This window comes from Apaloderma vittatum, unplaced genomic scaffold (assembly GCF_000703405.1).
Source record: "Apaloderma vittatum isolate BGI_N311 unplaced genomic scaffold, ASM70340v1 scaffold19688, whole genome shotgun sequence".
Classification (NCBI taxonomy): Eukaryota; Metazoa; Chordata; class Aves; order Trogoniformes; family Trogonidae; genus Apaloderma; species Apaloderma vittatum.
The window spans coordinates 291-14,884 of NW_009730421.1; the positions used below are offsets into that span (position 1 = coordinate 291).

At 48.0% G+C, this 14,594-nt stretch overlaps 3 protein-coding genes across 3 annotated transcripts; 2 read left to right on the top strand and 1 right to left on the bottom strand.

Annotated features, from left to right (window-relative positions):
• Positions 1–1,308: 1,308 nt before the first annotated feature.
• On the top strand, positions 1,309–4,168 carry CHIA (chitinase, acidic). The gene is made up of 7 exons (XM_009874812.1): positions 1,309–1,446; positions 1,556–1,680; positions 2,173–2,267; positions 2,391–2,602; positions 3,110–3,229; positions 3,328–3,469; positions 3,816–4,168. Exons 2-7 carry the CDS (start codon positions 1,559–1,561, stop codon positions 4,166–4,168), a joined length of 1,044 nt encoding a protein of 347 aa, XP_009873114.1. The 5' UTR covers positions 1,309–1,446; positions 1,556–1,558.
• A 564-nt stretch (positions 4,169–4,732) lies between these two features.
• On the top strand, positions 4,733–7,134 carry PIFO (primary cilia formation). Its single transcript, XM_009874813.1, has 6 exons — positions 4,733–4,757; positions 5,065–5,207; positions 5,541–5,639; positions 6,164–6,297; positions 6,556–6,682; positions 7,066–7,134. Exons 1-6 carry the CDS (start codon positions 4,733–4,735, stop codon positions 7,132–7,134), a joined length of 597 nt encoding a protein of 198 aa, XP_009873115.1.
• A 3,360-nt stretch (positions 7,135–10,494) lies between these two features.
• On the bottom strand, positions 10,495–14,138 carry TAF8 (TAF8 RNA polymerase II, TATA box binding protein (TBP)-associated factor, 43kDa). Its single transcript, XM_009874811.1, has 7 exons — positions 13,973–14,138; positions 13,391–13,489; positions 13,021–13,083; positions 12,466–12,590; positions 11,988–12,135; positions 11,116–11,258; positions 10,495–10,638 (listed from the first exon to the last, which is right to left on the bottom strand). Exons 1-7 carry the CDS (start codon positions 13,983–13,985, stop codon positions 10,495–10,497), a joined length of 735 nt encoding a protein of 244 aa, XP_009873113.1. The 5' UTR covers positions 13,986–14,138.
• Positions 14,139–14,594: the final 456 nt, after the last annotated feature.

The window sequence follows — 14,594 nt, forward strand, 5'->3', positions numbered from 1 at the left end:
TTCCAGAAAACACCCCGACCAACCCCTTTTCAGCACTGGCATATATAGTCTGCTCAAATAGGCGGCACAGCCAACACCCAAAGAGCCTTCCTCCTCCAGGCACCTCCCCAGAGATCCCTTCTGCCGCTGCTCTTCCCTGCGTGGCAGCAAAGGAGAAAGATTCCCTTTCGGGAAGAGACCCAGCCCCCAGAACCACCCTGATTCATGAGTTTAAGGGTGCAAGAGGCTCCTAGATCAAATCATCTACTGGAAGAAAGTAGCAAGGAAAGACACCCGGGATTATCCTTGGAGAGCCAGTCCGCAGAGCCATAAGCAACCCCACTTCACTTTCTCTCCACTCCTTTCCCTGCTGCCCAGTCGGGGCTGACATGACCCCCTCAGGCAGTTCCTGACTCCCAAGCGCAGCCCAGGGCACTGTTCCCTCTCCTGTGTGACTTGAGGGACAGCTCTAGACCGCAACGTGGCCTCATGGGCGAGGGACCTGCTCCTTCTGCATTTCAGGGACCTGTCCTCTCTGCTCTCCTGACCACATCTCCTCTGTTTCCCTGCAGGCAGTGCCTATGTGCTGACATGTTACTTCACCAACTGGGCCCAGTATAGGCCTGGTGTGGGACAATATATGCCTGACAACATCGACCCGTGCCTGTGCAATCACCTGCTGTACGCCTTCGCTGGGATGAACAACAACGAGATCGCCACCATCGAATGGAACGACGAGACCCTCTACGCATCCTTCAACGGCTTTTAGAAAAAATACGGAACCCGAGGCAAATCGCTTGTTCTGCCCCTCAGGTCCTGCCCCGTTATTCTGCACCTGTTCTGTGCACAACGGGAGCGTGACCCACGGTTGAGGGATGCTGAGGACAGGAGGCAGAAAGTGACGGGGAGGAAAAGGAGGGCACAGCAGGGCAGGCTGCCAGCACCAGTGTTTGGGAACAGTGACAGTGACTCCATGGGCTCTGGACTTGCTGTCTGGGTTTCACAGCCTGCAAAAGCAGCTACCTGAGGCACTTGAAAATAAAAGAAGAAATGTCGTGCTTAGTGTTTGTCTGTTGTGTGATGTTAAAAACTGGTAGGACCAAACATTCCTTGTAGTGAAACATGTTTCTGTCCATCCCTCTGCAGGAACAAAAATCTGAAGACTCTGCTCTCTATTGGAGGATGGAATTTTGGGACAGCCAAGTAAGTTTAAACCATATCTCCTTCCCATAACAACTCCCTGGAAAAGCAGGGAGAGCAGGGAAGAGGCACCAACCAACCCCTAACTCTGTCCTCCTCTCCACCCCAGGTTCTCCACAATGTCCCGAGACCCGCCAGACCTTCATCAAGTCCGTCATCAAATTCCTGCGCCAGTATGAGTTCGATGGGCTGGACATTGACTGGGAATATCCTGGCTCCAGGGGCAGCCCACCCCAAGACAAGGGTCTCTTTACCGTCCTGATTAAGGTAGGCTGAGAAAACAGATTTTGGTCAAGCCCTTGGCTCTGCACAGCTCTGGCTGCAAAGCCTCAGCCCAGAGAGCCCATGGTGAGTCCCGTTCTTTGGCATCCCTCAGGAAATGGTTGCAGCCTTTGAGCAGGAAGCCAAACAGGTCAACAAGCCCCGTCTCTTGGTCACCGCAGCTGTTGCTGCAGGAATTTCCAATATCCAGTCTGGCTACCAGATTGCTGAGCTCGGAAAGTGAGTAGCAAACCCTCAGGTCATCCTCTGAGCACTTCAGGGAAATGGGCCATTACCCAGCAGAAACCGAGCTCCTTGCATGTGGGGTCCCTACTCCTCTGTGTAAGGCAAGAGTGCCCTGAGAGTGGTGCTTGGCTGGGGGGGAAGGGGACACCTCAGAAAGTGAAGCGTAATGACAGCCGGGTTCCACCACTCAAAGCCATGTGGGATCACCTCTTGGTAACCAGAATACCAGTGCAATTCCCACGCTGCTGTGACCTCTGCTTCCCTCCTCTGGGGCAGAGAGTTGGCTCCAGCACATACAAGGCCAGCTCAGAAAAGCAGAAATTTGTAGAAAGACAAGCTTGAAACAAGTCTTGAAGACTTCAGATTTGCTGAAGGTGGGGACACGACCATGGGGGTGTGGGGGCAAATGGCCAGCACTAAAGGAACAACCAGGTCTGGGTGACTGTGAAGGGCAGTAGGTAAGACGCGAGACAACGTTCTCCACAGGTACCTGGACTACTTCCATGTGATGACTTACGACTTCCACGGCTCCTGGGATGGAGTCACTGGGGAGAACAGCCCTCTGTACAAAGACCCGTCTGGCTCTGGTGAATTGAATATTGTAAGTGTATTTTGTGAGACTTTGTCACAAATCTCGGGTCTGTGATCACATCCGTGATGAGAAGTTTAGAAATTCATCCTCCTGCCTACACATCCCGGCAAAGACTTAAACAGTAACGTTTTCTTACAGGATTATGTTATGAATTATTGGAAGAGCAACGGTGCCCCAGCTGAAAAACTTGTTATTGGATTCGCAACGTATGGAAATACCTTCACACTGCAAAACCCATCTAACCATGGTCTTGGTGCACCAACATCAGGAGCTGGGCCAGCTGGACATTACACACAGGAGGCTGGGGAACTGGCTTACTTCGAGGTATGTGCATGCTAACCACACTGATTTTTCAAATAATTTTAAAGAAAAGCACCCATGAGGTTTCTGAATGGCTGAGACTCAAAATCGTCCACAGAATTGCAGAAGAAAAGTGAATTTAAAAAGTAGAATCTGCACCCAAAAACAAATGTCTTATTCATAAACTGAATATGACTATGCAGTTTAACAGCCAGAGTTCGATAGGCATGAATAGACTTTTCTGAAATATAAAGTACAATATATATATAGTACAATAAGAGGAATTACTAATACGATTTCTCATGTCCAGAAGGCTAGGAATAGGAAGGGGATGTTATACTTCACCTTTTCCCAGTAGTATTTAATGTGTCCAAGTGAGCCTTGGAAGATCATTTCACTAAAACTACTTATTCTCAGGGAATATTAAAATGACATAAACTCAAAGAATAAAGTCAAGATAATGGTGGAACTTGGATTTCTCCACTTTTCTATGATATTCATTAAAATTTCACTCTTGGTCCTTCTCCCTAGATCTGCACTCTCCTTAATTCTGGAGCCACCCAGGTTTGGGATGCCCCCCAGGACGTGCCCTACGCTTACAAAGGCAGCGAATGGGTTGGCTACGACAACATCAAGAGCTTCAGCATCAAGGTAGGGCGGGATGTGTGGCTGCCTAATAATAAGGCTGGAGGCCTTCTGCAGTAGCAGGTCCCGGCACTAACTGGGCTTTCTCTCGTGGCACTGAACAGGTTGACTGGCTGAAGAAGAACAATTTTGGAGGTGCTATGGTTTGGACCATTGATATGGATGACTACACCGGCACTTTCTGCAAGCAGGGCAAATATCCCCTGATCACCACCCTGAAGAATGGTCTTGGACTGACAAACAGTGGTGAGCAGACTGAGTAGCGTGTGCTTGTGGAACGTGACTCCCGAGCTCACCGCTCATGCAGGGATTCAGAGATCCACACAACTTTGTCTCTGGAGCCTTGGCGGATAAAGGCTCTCTGTGGAAGCCACAACCAGAGAAAGAACCCTTCGCTCTGTATTCCCCGGGGATTACAGAGGGAGATTGTACCTTGGACCTTGGTTTAGATGTTTGGAAGTCCTGGTGTGAGCCAGGCCAGGCTTTGGGGGAAACACAATTCACCAGCTGATCCCACTGTCAAAGGGCCCATGGAGGGAGGGGAGGGCTGGGAGATAGCACAAAAATAAGCTCTTTCCTGCTTTTATTTCAGACTGTGTGCCTCCAGCTCATCCCAACCCTCCCGTCACTCCCACTTCCTCTAGTGGAGCTCCACCTGCAACAGCAACTGCAGCTGCAACTACTGCTGCTGGAAGTGGAAGTGGAACTGGAAGCGGGAGTGGAACTGCAAGCGGGAGTGGAACTGGAAGCGGGAGTGGAAGCTCAGGTGGCAACAGTGGGAGCTCTGGTGTTAGTAACTTCTGTGCTGGCAAGTCCAGCGGCATCTATGCTGATCCAACCAACAAGAGCAGCTTCTACAACTGCGTTAATGGCGAAACCTTCCAAGAGAGCTGCCAGGCCGGTCTTGTCTTTGATACCAGCTGCTCCTGCTGCAACTGGGCGTGAAGAGACCAAAGCTATTACAGCAAACAGACCCTTCTGGTCTAATCGCATGGAATAAAATGATTAAATAAAGTGTTCTGCAAAAGCAACAATCCTTTCTGTTTGAACTCATCTTGTTCTTATTATTTTGATGCCCCCTAATTCTCTCACGATACTCACACTTGTGCTCAGGGAAGGGCCTGAATCCTCAAGGGAGACTTAATTCCGGTACGGCATTTTCCTGGTGTTTCGCACTACCGTGCCTTGACAGCCAGGCACAGGGAAAAAGACAGAGAGCAGACAACAGGTCAGATCAGGCTGTGCCACAAGAAATCACAGAGAAGGGTCCTGACAGCACAACCTACAGGCTGCATCCCCAAGACCTCTGCCCTTTGGCTTACAGTGTGAAACAGCAGCTCCTCAGAGTGGGAATCAGAAAGGTTTGAGCCACAGAGACATTATTAATCCTCCTCTGCTCCCTGCACCCTTCAGGTGCCGCCATGGCCACCATTCCCTCGAGCATCCCCTGCTCTGTGTCCATAGCAACCGGAGTACACACACACATCCCCAGCCGGCTGTGTGTGGAGCATGGCAGTGGAGCCGGAGCAGAGAGGTGAGCAGTGCGAGGGGCACCCACCCGCGCGGCTGCGGCCATGGGGGCTTCTCCAAAACCCTTCTCACAGTCGGCCTGCTATGTTACTCTTGGCCAGTGTGGGGAAAACAGAAGCCTTTGCATCAAGAGGGAACCGGCATTCAAAGGGCAGACGCCTCACAAATATCCAGGGTCAGGGGAAATTGCAGTCTGGGAGATGACTGGCCTCTGGCAAAGAGCAGCAGGCAATTAAGGCAAAAAAGCAACAAGTGGACACCTCTTTGTGGGTTTTTCTCACCGGTGGCCTTTCCCTCGCTGCGTCTCACAGATGTGCAGAAGCGGATCTCATTTGGGACGTGTCAAGAGCGGAAAATTTTCCCTTTCCACCACACCTCAGACAGGCTGGGAATCCAGCTGACAGCTATCAGGGGAGACCCTTCGCTTGGGCCAGGCTCTTACCCAACTGAAGAGGTAAGTTGTTCAGCCTTCATGCTCAGACCTTTTCCTTCACAGAAAGCACACAGGACAGAAGCAATAGGACCCTGGCCAGCCAGACACAGAGCCCCCCACAACTGCCCTGCAAACCAATCGTACAAGGTGTCCACATATACCTGGTAAAACAAATTCCCCTCCCCTTCTAAACCCACCAGTCCTCAAAGCTCCAGCTGCCCTAGTACTCTACATTAGTGAGAAATTAAAGGAATTAATAGGAATTCTATCTGCTGCTCATGTACTTCTGCCCTTCCCCGATGCAAATGGTATTTTCAAAAATGTCAGGAAGACGCTTCTGCTTTTGAATCGCAGAGAAGCAGCCTCAGCTACTCCTTGGAAAGCAAACCATTAAGCAGGAAAGGCTATGTGATAGGAGCCAGAACAGCCCAGCGTTTCATGCCAGAGCCACAGGTAAGAAAAGGACATTTTAAAGCAGCAAAGCTGCAGCTTGGCCAGAATTGGTAGGTTGTTTCTAACACAGACTGTCAGTTTTGATCACATTTAGTGGAACTGCCTCCAACTTAATCTACGCAGCAGCTACAGATCTCCTTCCCCATAGCCTAAGGGGAGACGTTGAGCCTGGAGACCATACGATGCTGCCACAGGTGCATTTGTATACGCACATTCCTTTGTGTCCCCTACACACACAGAAATGTACATATTGAGGCAAAATCAGGGAAAATGCTCAGCTCTATGACCTGAACAAACACACATTTTCTGGCCCAGCTTCTCTAGAGGACCAGTGTATGAGAGATATCACGGGACACACTGGGCAAAGGGTAGGGAGTACATCATTGACTTGTTCTGGGGTTTTTTTTACACTATCAGAGTAGCATCGAACAGCAAGCCTGTATTGGCCAGCTGGCTGCTGATCGGAGCACGCAGGAATGGTTTGCAGAACAAAATTTTCCATATAAAAATTTTATCTCCTGCAGACTGTGACTCCCAGCCCGGCAACGTACCAATCATTCTGGAATAAAGAGAGAAAATGCCAGCCTGCCTGTGCTCCATTTTCCATTAAGACACCACGATTTCCAGTTAAGCCTTCAGATAAAGAAATTTTCCCGGGGTAATGTAGCTCATTTTCTTACACTTTTAGCAGAGGGAAATACTATGATGCAAATGGGAGATGGGTAACTGAGTTTCCATTACTCTTTCTAATCTTCAAAAAGCTCCCCTGCTTTAGTCTTCAACACAGCATGATGACTAGAATACCACAACATGCATTTCTCTCATGGATCGAGGGAGATTTCACTGGCAAATTCCAGTATTACAAACATTAGACACCACCTCCAGAAATGAGATATTTTGTGCCTATTTTCTTCAGGCCTGGAACTTATGAAGCAGACAAGCAATTACACAAAAAAATCACTTGGCCGATGAAGTTTGGGTCTCCAGACTGGTCTTTAGTGCCAATGCCAGCAAAGAGGATGCTAAAAACGGAGGTGCAGAAGGTAAGGACAGGGATAAGGGGATGATATTCCCGGCTCAGTGCTTCTGACAAAAACGTGTAATTATTTCAGTGGATTTGCACTATGTTTTGTCATCTCTTCCTCCTTGGCCTGCTGGGGCACAAGGTACAAAAGGATTTTCCATCCGAAAATGTCAGTTTGCAAAAATGCCTACAGCCCTTCAAAAAAAACCCCTTATATTAAACTTTTAAGTTTTTTCTGGAAGTTTCCATCCAGAGTAAACAACCAGAGCACAGACTTCCCTGCGTCTTTTCTGCCAAAAAGAAAACCTTTCTAATTTGAAAAGTGGGTTAAGGTTCTCCACACCATCTCGCACCTTCCGGCACTTTTCTAATCGCTAATTTCTAAACGCACTTTTCTTTCAGCTGACCGTAGACAGAGAATTCCGGAAACACCGGGACCGAGTGGCTTACCTGAGTTTATATTACAGCTGAGGAGCCAGGGCTGCTGCCACGTGTCCCCTTCCCTTCCCTTCCCTTCCCTTCCCTTCCCTTCCAGCTTTTGTCCAGTACCTTTTTTCGTATTTTCTTTTTATTTTTCCCTTCCCTTCCCTTCCCCTTCCCCTTCCCCTTCCCCAGCCTCAGTTCACCTGCACCACCCAGCCTCTCCTAATAAATGAACTTCCAAAAAAAGAAAAGTTGTGCTTACCTGGTGTTGCGACGGGTGCCTGCTGCCTCTGCGGGTGTGTGGGTGCCGCTGGGTGCTGGGCATCCCTCAGACCCTTGGCCTGGGGGCCATTTTCTCAGGGTTGCCATGGAAACACCTCATGGCCCAGCCCTCCCTCCATGGCTGGGGGGCTTCTCCTTCCAAAATCCAGCCATCCCGGCTGCCAGAGAGGAGCCAAATTAGCACAGTTAGAGGGCAGCTCAGCGTTGAGAGCAAACACCCCCATCTTCTCCTCAGCCACCATCTTCTCCTCAGCCGCCATCTGCCTTCCCCGGCCTCCTCACAGCCAGCTCCTCCCCAACACACGCTCCAGGCCCGGCGCAGGCGTTCTCCTGCAGCCTGAGGAGAGCTGAGAAACAAGGGGGCACACATGGCACAGCCTCTGGTACCTTCAGAGAGAGCACAACGGCTTTATGCACTTTTAATAACGTAACACACAGCAAACATGCTGGGGAAGAGGCTCTGCTGGGACAGGTTAGAGCCGACGGCCTGCAAGATGTATATTTGCATTACTACCTTTACCCTACCGACATGAGGAAGATATTCTCAAACAAGGAGCAAGCAACATGCTGCTGATTAAGAATCTAGCCACGAAAATAAATTTAGTCTGAAACAGAAAGGTGCTGGTATGCATCATGAGTTGTTCCTCTAATGTACCACTCAGGCCCCAGGGATTTCTATAAATGTTTACAAAGCTTCACACGCAGACTTAATCTGTCTGATCACAAGCTCGATTCAATCTCAGGGGAAAACTAAGAGCAGGCAACATTAATTCTCAGTCTAACTAGCAGTCACAATGCAGGCGTTCAAATTTTCTGGGTCTCTTGGGCTGTTTCTGTAGCAGATCTCACCTGCAGCCCAATTTCAGCTCTAGAACCCAAACACATATTTCCAGTTTCCCACTTTCGGTCTTCGAGTGCTCTCACATACACACGACAACAGCTGCTCATTTCGGGGACATTGGCCCCTTCCCTCCCAGCCACAAGACACTGCTTTGTAGTTGCAGCTGGGGGAAAGGGACATATCTGCTCATTCGCAGTTGTCCCTTCTGGTGTGACCTCTTGGAGGAGGGGGTATGAATCACTGGAAATTTTACTGTCCTAAGACCTGGATTTTATGGCTGTTTAAGGCTTCGCCTTTGTGTTCATGGCTGATACCACATACTTCACCTCCTGCCTGTCTTGGTTTTCCAATCAGGAGAGAAACGTATGTGTAAGATGTAAAAGAAAGAAAAAAGTACCTATGATGCAGTCCCTCTCAACCACGTGACTAGAGAAACCTTCTACTAAAGCTTTTCAAACTGGTCGTATTTCAAAAGGCACTTTGTCTCAAGTTTCTTATGAACCAAAGTTTTTGTTGGAAAACTCCCAACCTCCTCAGCTACCAAGTGCTGCTGTGGAGAAAGGAAGAGATGCAGAGGGAATGACAAGACTTCCTACTGCTTGCAGACCCCACTGAAAACACACTCAGGCTCTATTCAGGTGCTTTTCCACTCCTGAAACTTTAAGGACTCAGCCAGTTTTGCTTGCAGGAGATAAAATTTTATTATGAACATAAAAATCACTATTTTCATTCGACATTTTTCCCCTACCCAGCGAGGGATTTTGTCATTAGGAAAAATGCTTAATCCAAGTTAAAAAAGATATAAATTTTCACATATACATACATACACAATGTCTCTGTACATCTGTTACTCTGTACAACCAAGGCACCAGCAGAAGTGATGATGGCACGTGCAGGACTTTTTTTTTGCTAGAGATGGCATTTCTAACTACTTGGCAGGAACACCTGCATTCTCCCTGGAACAATTATTCCTTTTTATCTTCCTCCCTCTTGGGTGATAGGGGAAGAGGGAGGCTTAGCTGAACAGAGAACACGGACACACACGAACTCTGATCTCCCCAGTGACTGCAACAGACTTTTTGCATTCAGCTGCTACTCTAGGAAACCGTGACCTGCCTAGTAGTCTGTGGCTGCCTCTCCCAGCACTGCATTTTCATCCAGAAGAGATACTTGGGAGACAGGACCAAACTACAGGAGTCTTTTCTCCAAGAAATTTAATCCATATTTTGCCTAAGTTAAGGCTGAATGAAAATTAAAGCAAAGCTCTCCAGAACCAGCTAACAATTACACCCATCACCAGTCATTTTCACTGCTGAAATGAAGCCTTCTATTTTGCGAAATAAAGGCGGGGAAAAGAGCAACTTCATTGATAAAAGTCCATATTTGAGAATGGACAAAATAAAAAGTGCGATCAATAGCACGGCCTTGCAGACTGCAATCAATACAGCTTTATTCCATACTCCAAGTTTTTCAGCATCTTTCAAAACAACTGGTAAAGGCATGAACTCCCAAAGGAGTTGTGCTGTGTTGAAACGAACAATAGAACTGAAAAATAGCCTGAAGCAGCTGTTAAATCTTGCCATTCATACTGCTGGAAAACGATCTCAAAGTAGAAAAGGGTAAACACCACACTTAGCACTTTTAAGTTAGAAGTGCAGCTGCAGTCAGAAAAGTGAGAATAAAATGCCACCTTAGCTCTGTATTTACACTTTCTTACGAACACATCAGACGCCTTTAGTTTATAAAAGAAGAGTCTGTTTGCTTCTACCTGCCAAGAATCCAAAGAAAGAAACCTCTCTGGGATTTTTCTGTCTCTATTAATACACGCTCCTTAGACTACAAGGCCAGGCAGGACTGATTGCAGAAGTTTCTTTTCCAGCCTGCCAGACAACCACAAACGAATTCCGCCTTTGTATTCTGCAGAGCCTGCTGGGAAGCACCGAGCAGCAGGAACCCTCGTGTCCCCTCTCTCTTCGGAGAGTAAATCCTTCTGACAGTGAGAACAAACCAAAGCAAACAAGACAATGCCCATCTGGAACCCAGTGGCCTTCCACACTTTTAAGGCAATTGCCCATTGATCGTTCGAGCCAGCAGGAGAGCAGAGGGGAAAGAGGGAGCGTTGCAAACCAGGATGAGAGCGTAGTTCACCAGGCAGAGAGATCATTCTTCCGCTTCTGCCACTCAGGCGAATTGCCTCTTCTGCCTCGCTCCACACCTTTCGCCCACAGCAGTGGAGGTGAACCCCCCAAGGTTTCTCTTCCTCTGCGCAGCCAGCTGGCTACACCTCACTTCTTTCTGCGGATCTTGGGCTTTTTCACCGGCCGGAGGTAGGGATTGTCTATCATGTTTTCTTCCCCATTCCGACTGCCTGACAGGGAGGAATTCTGCTGTAACACTGAAGCATTCTCCTTTTCAGGTCCTGAATCATCCTGCCACATTAAAAAGAAACCACAAACAAAACAAAGAAACCCAACAACATAAGCATAAACAACAGAAGTTAGACTAAACAAAGCTTAGAAATTCAAACCATGTAACCTACAGGCAAAACAGATAATCAACAGCCAAGACAAAACAGCAGCACACAAGAAGCTGCACTAACTGACTTCCGATTTTTAACACACAGAGTTCCCCTTAGGGAGCAGGGTGGGATTCTAGGACAATCCTCTCTCCCCTAACACTAAAATGAAGGTTGTACTGAAAGCTCATGACCCAACCTCATTTTACACTGCACCCTGCAGAAAGTTAAAGAACCATGACGATGTTTAGTCATTTATACCTGGTAAAACTCAACCCACTGCCATTTCCACCCACTCTGCCCAGCTGCAAGGAAGAGAGGCAAAGAACTAGGTTTCAGAAGTTTAAGAAAGTCAGGCCCAAGGGACCTTCATCGCAGAGGCTGCACGTACCGTGCTCATGTGCAGGGGGAGGTTCTCGGTGTCTGTCTGGTCGTCTTGCTCAGATGAATCGGTTTCTTCCATCTGCTGCATTTCCAGCTCAGAGGGGAGAAGAGCTGTCAGGTAGGGTACAGTGAAAGGCCTGGCAGCAATCACTAGCGTCAGGGAAAAGGACACAGTCAGCAAGCTGGGAGAAGACTCCTCAACTCAGAGACATGAAGCACAAAGCCAACTGGTTACTTAGAGAACAAACACTTTCACTGCTTGTGGTTACAAACACACACACTCTTCTCCTGCGGCGCTCAGGGATCAGGAATGAAATATGCTGTTGCTAAAAGATGGCAGTCTATAATTTCCTATCTTCTGAGGCCCCTTTAGGTTTCCAGCCAAGGACACAGCATTATACTAACACAAAAAATCCTTCCTGACCTCCATGAGAGTTCAATTATCTCACAGGCTGAAGCATTACTTAGTCCTCCTTAAGATAACACAGACACCTGTGCCATCAGCAAGCACTGGGAAGGCCTCCACTGCTTATCACAAAAATGTAAGAGAAAAGAAATTAACTGTTCAAAAGTTACAGAGGGGCAAAGACAGGACTGGGATAAGCTTTGCATTTAGCACCTTTCAGCCAGGAGCTTCTCCATCAGCAGAGGAAAATGAGCCTTTGGTGAGGGTGGAAGCCTAACACTTCACTTTGATTCTGATTTTCACCCCCTTTTTAAATACAAAATTCCTCACTTCCCAGCCTTCCAGTGCCCTAGAAGGGCAAACATAATGTGATCATTCAGTGCTCACCACCTGTGGTAGTAAGAACTTCAGACAGTGCCTACGCTCAGTTACACAGCTGTGATTTAAAGCACAAAGTGTCCTACACAACTCACACGGGAACGTGCTAACATCATCCTTGAAGAGACTCTGTGTTTCTCCCGTCTTGGCCATAAAACGCGTGAGAGCTCTTTCTACATCGCGACGTTGAGATGCTGCCTTTTCCCGCAGGACTTGGTAATCAGAAACCGGCTCCCGGTATGTCTGTGGAGCAGGGAGGGGAAAAAAAAAAACCCCAAACCACCGTTAGTGGATGCAATGCAGAGAGCTGAAGCTCAAAACACCACCAGGACGCAGATGCTACAGGCAAGCATTGACCTTCAACACACATAGATTTTCAGGGAGCTACAGATGTCACTCAGCCAGAAATCAATAGTGAGGGCAACTCGCGAAAAGCAAGGAATAGATTAAGCCAGCAGAAGCAACGTTTTGGACAGATAGTACCAGCACTGCAGTAAAAATACGCATACACCACTTGTGAAGTCACTGCCTTCAAAGAGAGCCCAAATGGCATAAAAATCTTTTTTCACTCACTGGTGTCTTGATGTAAGTGTGAGGATCCGGGAACTCAGGGAAATGGCCAGGAATGTGGGAAGGGTGTGGCTTGTTCTGTCCAGCTGTCAGGGCTTTGGGAGTCACAGGCTGATTTGTCACAGGAGCTACAGTTAAAAAACATACGCACACACAAATCAGCCAGCTTCATTCTGCCAGGAATGAGGCACAAAGTGCTAGCTTACACTGAGCTGTGTCTCCAGGTCCTATGAAAGGGACAGAGTACAACTCACAGGCAGTAATTTCAGATTGTATTTGGCATCCCACAAGGGAGTGAGGATTATTTGGCCTCTCTCTCCTGCACAAGGAGAACAAAACCATCTTGAGGATGGGCAATGAGGACACCGAAGCAAAGGCAACTGATTCAGCAGAGGGTGCCTTCCTTCACCTATCACATAGTCACTACAGCAGACCTTAGAACAAACTGTACTTTCAGGAGAGCTGGACTGCACCATCCACCTCTCCGGATGCCAGCAGAGAGAAATGCCAAATTACTTCCAATTTTCTGCATAAGAAGAGAAAGGATTTCCCACATACGGGCAGTGATGACCATCCTCTGGGAGCGCTTGGCATACGCAGGAAGCGTTTCAACATTGAACCCTGAAACACAAAAGACGAAATAGAAATCACACCGAGAGTTTATCCTGTCAAAACCCCATTCTCTCAGGCTTCTTCAGAACTCTTCCAAGGGCTGCAAATTATATGAGAAAGAAAATCACACACTCTGTATATATTCATACTATATATTCATCCAGAGCAGCGATATCTGAGCGCCAGTGTGAAACCCAGAACACTGAGCACCACACAACATCAGCAACATGGGGGACAGTTTTTCCCACCAGTGCAGCATAACCAAATCTTCTGCAACGTGAGCAGCTGGAATTAGTGGGACCAGTCAACTACTCACCCATTTCCACTAGAGTAACCACTATATCAGAGAGGGTAGGTTGCGTTCTTGCTGTATGTTCACAGTAGGATTTTGCGCTCCTTCCAATTTCAGAAATATCTGAGGGGTGAAAAGAACACCACCACACATTTGATTCAGGCAGTGACCACGCATTTGTATCACTCCATCTCTAGCTTCAGAGATGTGCATTTTCAGCAAACTTAGCAAGGAATGAAAAATAACTTCTGGTATCCAGTGTCTTACAGCCATCGTATTCAAAATTAAAGTATGCGCAAAATACGGAGACACCAAAGATCAAGTCTGCGACTGAGATGTGGCTCCATCCACTAGCCTAGCATTCTACTTTGACTAATGTTCTTAAGGTAAGATAATAAAAATAGAAGGGGAAAAGCCAACAAAAATATGAAAGAATGAAAGCCAAGAGGTGGCGTCCCTGGCGACAGGGAGGGTGGATTAAAATGATCTCTAAGGTCCCTTCCAGTCTAGGCCATTCTATGATTCTACGAATTTGAAAACAGAGAAACAAAAAACCTCAGAGGATGAGCATGACTTTGCTGGATGCTCACAATGCCGGATACTCACAGCTCTGTAACATCTCTGTTAGCGTCTCCACCGCAGCCTTTTCAGCGCTCTCAAAGCCGGCTTCGGTGAGCAAGGAGCTGACCACCACTTGCAGAGTCCTCCTCCGAGCCAGGTAGTAGTTATCTGCAGGCGTGGTGGCATGCTTGCTGCCCGACCTCTGCTGACAGAGACCCCAAACCAAGAGCTCAGAGAAATGCAGCCGCCTCCAGAGCTCAGGACTGGATGCAGGACTCCAAATGTGGCCTCACCAGTGCAGAGCAGAGGGGGAGGATGAGCTCCCTCACTGACCACGCTTTTCTTAATGCAGCCCAGGATGCCATCACCTTTCTTGGCTGCAGGGGCACCGTGTTGGCTCATGGTCAACCTGTTGTCCACCAGGACTTCCAAGTCCTTCTCTCCAGAGCTGTTCCCCAGCACGTCTGCCCCCAACCTGTCCCGATACTTGGGTTTGTTCTTACCCAGATGCACACATACACATCTATACACATACACATCTCTATACACACACATATATATCTTTATATATATATACACATACATAGACCTGGTCCTGCGGGCACTACCCAAGGCAGAAAGTCTTTTGGTGTGCGGCCCCTTTAACAAAACAGCCCCACGCGCAGCC